Source organism: Camelina sativa, chromosome 8 (genome assembly GCF_000633955.1).
Source record: "Camelina sativa cultivar DH55 chromosome 8, Cs, whole genome shotgun sequence".
Lineage (NCBI taxonomy): Eukaryota > Viridiplantae > Streptophyta > Magnoliopsida > Brassicales > Brassicaceae > Camelina > Camelina sativa.
In genome coordinates, this window is record NC_025692.1 from 11,846,394 (window position 1) to 11,852,393 (window position 6,000).

Sequence of the window (6,000 nt, forward strand, 5' to 3'; positions counted from 1 at the left end):
TATATGGTTATTAAAATTAACCGTTACAACATTATTTGAAAGACCAACTCAAACAGAAGACTATTAATTTGACAGCTTTGGACACTTACATTAGAGATTTGCAGATGGTTTATACAAACTTGATTTCTTAACAAGTTTCAGTATCTTGGAATCTTGAAACTAAAGGCTACATTTGGAGATCTAATAACACTGCTTATAATAATTGACAACAACACTAACTAATACTCAGAATCCGTTTGATGTCAAGTGTCAAAAAGAGTCTTCACAGTTTCAACGAATATGATTAACATGAGAAAATGGCTGTGGAGCTATTTTTGGAACAGCTTTCTTGACGGTCTCTGGTATTCCAAAAACATTCCAAATCTTGAGAGTCTCGTCTGGTGCTGGTGCTGCTGAAGCCACGGTACACCCATCCGGACTCTGTGCCATATAAAGAACTCGTGATGTATGACCAGTGAGTTGAGCCATTTTCACCAGGGTACTTCCAAACTGTAAGCTGATTCTGTGTATACCCATGTGAGCTAAGCAATTCTCTTTCGTTTTTGCTCCATAACAGTGAACAAACTTGAGAGCCGGTGTCAACTGAATTCAAGCAAGCCCTAGTGAGTGTATTCCAGAACTTAATCGTCTTATCTCTGCCACCACCACCAGTTTCAAGCAAACTCGATTGGAAAGGGCACCACGCAAGAGCTTTCACAGCAGCTCTATGTTCATCAAACCTATGCAACCATTGCCTAGTTGAGTTGGAGGACAGGAGGAGGAGGCCAAGGAACGATCCCACACGTGTACCACATTGTCGTTACCACCACTTGCTAGTTGCTTTCCTGATCCTGACCATTTGAGACCACAACCCTCTTCAGTGTGACCCACGTAAGTTGCCACAATGGATGATCTCATCCGCACATCATTTTTGATGACCCGTTCGTCCATTCCTCCAGTTGTTAGAATGTGATTGTTCCATGCCAATGGTCCTACTCTTGACTGGTGACCACCTTTCAATGTTCTTATCAGTCTACCATCAGAAGAATCTCACAACTGCACTTGAGAGTTGTGAAGACCAACTGCAAGATATTTACCATCTTGCGTCCAGTTAACGCTTGTGACAGGTCCCTCCTCTTCATCAACAGTCACAAGCTCAAAAGTAAGATCAGTGGATGCATTCCGCAAGTTTACAGTGTCTCCCAAAGCCACGGCTAGAACATTAGCACTGCTCCAGTCCAACAAGTTAAGGTAGAAGTCATCGGCTATGTCAGGTAGGTCCAAGGTTCTCTCACAAGCCACAAGTCTGACGAATGTATCTACGAGGCTTTACGGATCTAGGTTCTTGTTGGTGAGGATCAGAAGAAGCAGAGTGAATAATACTAGAAAGCAGAGCTTGAGGTTTGTCTCTGAAAGCGAGAATACGACTTCTGTTCATATTCATCGTCTCAGTTAATTGTTCTATGTAGGCTTTTCTTGATGGTGAAGTTACCTCATCCTTAACTTTTCTTCCTTCAGTTAGAGCGTAATGAGCGTAGTCAAAGTCCATCGCAGCCCTATTTGGTATTAACCTATCAAAATTTCCCTTGGATCGCTTCCTGGGGAGAAAGTGCTCTTGCGTTGAAAACCAACCTGTCATATCCGTCATTACCAAACACACTCAAAAGAAACGAAATTAGAGACTAATCAAACAAAGCCTGCAAAGACAGAAGCGTTAGTCAATTCGAACACAAAGAGAATAGTTGAGTTTCGTCGATGAGAGACTAATCAAATAAAGCCTGTAGAGAAAGAAGCGTTAGTCAATTCGAACACAAAGAGAAGAGTTGAGTTTCGTCGATGAGAGATAACCAAATAAAGCCTGCAGAGAAAGAAGCGTTAGTCAACTAGAACACAGAGACAAGAGTTCAGTTTCGTCGATGAGAGATTAACCAAATAAAGCCTGCAAAGAAAGAAGTGTTAGTCAAATATTCCAATACAGAGAGAAGAGCTTAGTTTCGTCGCTGATAGACAAAGAGATTAATCAATCAAACAAAGCCTGCAAAAGACTGAAGCGTTAGTGAATTTGAACACAAAGAGAGAAGAGTTTCGTCGCTGATAAATGTGAGATGACGATCGAGAGAGTGGATAGCAATTTAGGGTTTCTTTTGTTTTCGTAGATTAATATATAGAGACTGATATATATATATACTACAAACGGTTTAGATGGATATAGTAAAATTGAAACAAACGAGAAAAGAGAAATTACAATTACAACGGTTAGATTAATAAACGCGTATTATCATATCATTTAATGAAGAGAAGATACACTTCAAAAAAACAAAAAGGAAATTAAACCTCAAATATGGAAATCTAATTCTATATGTAATACCCTGAACCGTATTTTACCCTAATTGTCAAAGTTTTTATTTTCTCTCTCTCTCAAACTAAAGCTTCTTCTTTTACTTTTTTTTCTCTGTAAACAAACAACGTACAATGGCTTCTTCTTCAATGTTGACGAAGAACAAAACAACGAAATTGTTGTCGGTGAGAAACCGAAGATGTTTCAAGAAACAACCCTCGCTCTCTTCCGTTTCAAAGAAGACAACAAATCTTCCTTTGAGAGAACATACCATGTTTAAGAAAGCCTCCGAGCTTTCGATCCTGTGCGATATCGAAGTCTGTGTTATATACTACGACCGTGACGGAGAACTCGTCAAGACATGGCCGGAAGATCAATCCAAGGTTCGAGACATGGCGGAGAGATTCAGCAAAATCCACGATAGAGAGAGACGCAAGAAAGCACAGGCCTTTCTCTGTTTCTGAATAAGAAGACCCTCAAAGACAAGAAGACCTCTTTTGATATCACGGACAACAAATTCTCTGAGAAAGTCTTGGAGATGGAGGATTCGTTAGAGAGTGCTCTACGGGTGTTACAAGATAAGCTTCTTCGGTTACAGAACCAGACAGAACCCGATCAGAACCCTGTGGTGTCTTCCGCCGGCTTCTTCACAAAAGATCCATCATTGATGAGCGGTGTGTCAAAAACAGAGCAAGACCTATCGACGCCATCATTGACTCAACAACATCAGAGCAAAGTTTCACTCTTTCTCTATAACCATGACAACGGTAGCTTCTGTCAACTCCCTCACTCTGTTTCTACCTTTGACCCATCGACGAGTTCGGCTTCACTTGGGGCGCAAGGAATTTGTCTAAGAAGCACAACTGAATTAGGTCAATGATTTATTATTTTCTATTATGTATATGATTATGAGTTTAACTATGTTAGTTTTTGTTGTGGCCGATTTAGATATAGTCATATAGGGTTTGTAAGAAGTCCACAATGTTTCCTAAGTATGAATGTATTTTTTTCTTAAGTAAAGTTTCCAACATATATATTAAGAGCTTTAATATACAGTAGACATTGAACGTTGGAAGTCCATAATTGATGCAGACAACTGACAAGCCAAGTATTCAGTAAAATAGTCGGCCCAATTTTGTGAATGGATGTAATGGAGGAAAGTTCTTCGAAAGAGAAGCAATGAACTTGAAAACTGTAGTGCAAGGGAAGCAAGTTAACTTACACTCATATTAGATGCTCTTGTTATAGTTTCAGACGGCAAAAGATGGCAAACCCATATCCTCAATAACAACTAAAAACTTTTCTTCTACAATCTGGGACGGACTGTTTTCTTCTGTTTCCTCATCTTCTCTTGCATCACACTGCTGAGACCAGCNGATACTTCATCTGCAGTAACTGCATTCCCGCTTTTGTAGTGTTTAAGGTTTGCTTCAACTCCTGTAAGCAATAAAAACAATGCTTAAATTCTCTTTTAACTTGTGATTGGAAGATAGAATAAGAAACCACTTTCATGATATGGTTGTTAGATCCTCCAGTGCCATAGAAAATGGAACTTACCTGGATGTGTTTTTGTTGATTCCGAAGAATCTCTTGTTCTTCGTAATGTTCAAAATGTGTCCTTTGAAACTTTTCTTCTACAACCTGGGACGGACTGTTTTCTTCTGCTTCCTCATCTTCACTTGCATCACACTGCTGAGACCGGACCACTGTCTCACAGGATGATACATCTTCTATAATAGGTTTTGAACTTGATTTCATCTGAAAAAAATTGAAATCCAGTTTCATTGCATCAATGAGCCAGATCAATCAAAACCTCAGACTGACTGTACTTGTTCACTCCAAAGAAAATAACAGCATAATTGATTTCACTTGCCCTCACCATTTCATTGTGGATTGATAACCGCTGGTGGACTTCTTCCATAACTCTGTTCAACACAGACTCTACAACCTGAAAAGTAGGAAAAAAAAATCAGATTTCTCAATAAGTGTTTTCGAAATGGTGTCTAGTACTAGTCTTGCTAACAATTACTGAGCCAACGAATGGTGATAGATAAAGATCAGTCTTTTAATATGAAGCGTTTCAATTCATATTATACAGACCAATGCAAAGCTTTCATTAAGAAAGGGAACTGCAAAAAGAAAACTATAAAGGCAGAGTTTTTAAGTTGGTTACATTTGGAATATCGTCATGCTTTCTGTCTGCAATGAATGACCGAAGAAGCCCATTTATGGATCTAGAATCTCCCTGCAAAAATTAAACAGTTTTGTGAACAAACCTCACACAATCCACTGCTATAGAAACAAACATTTCCACCATGCATGAGTTTTATCCACTTACTTTGTCACAAAGATCTTGCCCAACATCAGGTTGATCAGTTCTTGATATGGAACTCATGAAGGGCTCAGAATTTTTCCTCAGGAATGGTTTTCTCAAACCAAAGTTATTCTTCATGTTGGATCCATACCTCCATGGACCATTTTCACCTTTGAGTTTCCACTCACTGTAAGATTTCAGAGCAAGAATGCAATTCACTATCCTTACAGACTTGCCTCCCTAGAAAAAAAATAACAAATCAATCAAGAAAAAAAGCTACACATCTGTATCTCATTAAATCAAACTAGTTTCTACATACCTTCTCCATATCTGAAGCTNCCAGTTTCATTGCATCAATGAGCCAGATCAATCAAAACCTCAGACTGACTGTACTTGTTCACTCCAAAGAAAATAACAGCATAATTGACTTCACTTGCCCTCACCATTTCATTGTGGATTGATAACCGCTGGTGGACTTCTTCCATAACTCTGTTCAACACAGACTCTACAACCTGAAAAGTAGGAAAAAAAAATCAGATTTCTCAATAAGTGTTTTCGAAATGGTGTCTAGTACTAGTCTTGCTAACAATTACTGAGCCAACGAATGGTGATAGATAAAGATCAGTCTTTTAATATGAAGCGTTTCAATTCATATTATACAGACCAATGCAAAGCTTTCATTAAGAAAGGGAACTGCAAAAAGAAAACTATAAAGGCAGAGTTTTTAAGTTGGTTACATTTGGAATATCGTCATGCTTTCTGTCTGCAATGAATGACCGAAGAAGCCCATTTATGGATCTAGAATCTCCCTGCAAAAATTAAACAGTTTTGTGAACAAACCTCACACAATCCACTGCTATAGAAACAAACATTTCCACCATGCATGAGTTTTATCCACTTACTTTGTCACAAAGATCTTGCCCAACATCAGGTTGATCAGTTCTTGATATGGAACTCATGAAGGGCTCAGAATTTTTCCTCAGGAATGGTTTTCTCAAACCAAAGTTATTCTTCATGTTGGATCCATACCTCCATGGACCATTTTCACCTTTGAGTTTCCACTCACTGTAAGATTTCAGAGCAAGAATGCAGTTCACTATCCTTACAGACTTGCCTCCCTAGAAAAAAATAACAAATCAATCAAGAAAAAAAGCTACACATCTGTATCTTGTTAAATCAAACTAGTTTCTACATACCTTCTCCATATCTGAAGCCTCAAATGAAGGCAAACCCATATCCTCAATAGCAACTAAAAAGTTCCTGATGTTTTCAAAGTACTGGAAAGCTGAGAGTGCAGCTCCATCCGCAACATCATCAGGCGCTTCAACAACCTGTAAAGCAGAGCAAAAAGTTGAGCCTAATCCTTCAT

General features: G+C 38.7%; 1 protein-coding gene and 2 pseudogenes across 1 annotated transcript in view; 1 reads left to right on the forward strand and 2 right to left on the reverse strand.

The window, feature by feature from the left end:
- LOC104709448 lies at positions 241–1,656 on the reverse strand (annotated as a pseudogene).
- LOC104709449 lies at positions 2,320–3,197 on the forward strand (annotated as a pseudogene).
- Positions 3,674–6,000, reverse strand: part of LOC104709450 (kinesin-like protein KIN-14G) — a 3,962-nt gene continuing 1,635 nt past the window's right edge. The window contains exons 5-10 of the mRNA XM_019228722.1: positions 5,828–5,962; positions 5,534–5,749; positions 5,369–5,440; positions 5,075–5,143; positions 3,875–4,075; positions 3,674–3,754 (exon numbers count right to left, since the gene is read on the reverse strand). Of these exons, the coding sequence (XP_019084267.1) occupies positions 3,674–3,754; positions 3,875–4,075; positions 5,075–5,143; positions 5,369–5,440; positions 5,534–5,749; positions 5,828–5,962 (774 nt within the window). The remainder of the gene's footprint in view (positions 3,755–3,874; positions 4,076–5,074; positions 5,144–5,368; positions 5,441–5,533; positions 5,750–5,827; positions 5,963–6,000) is intronic.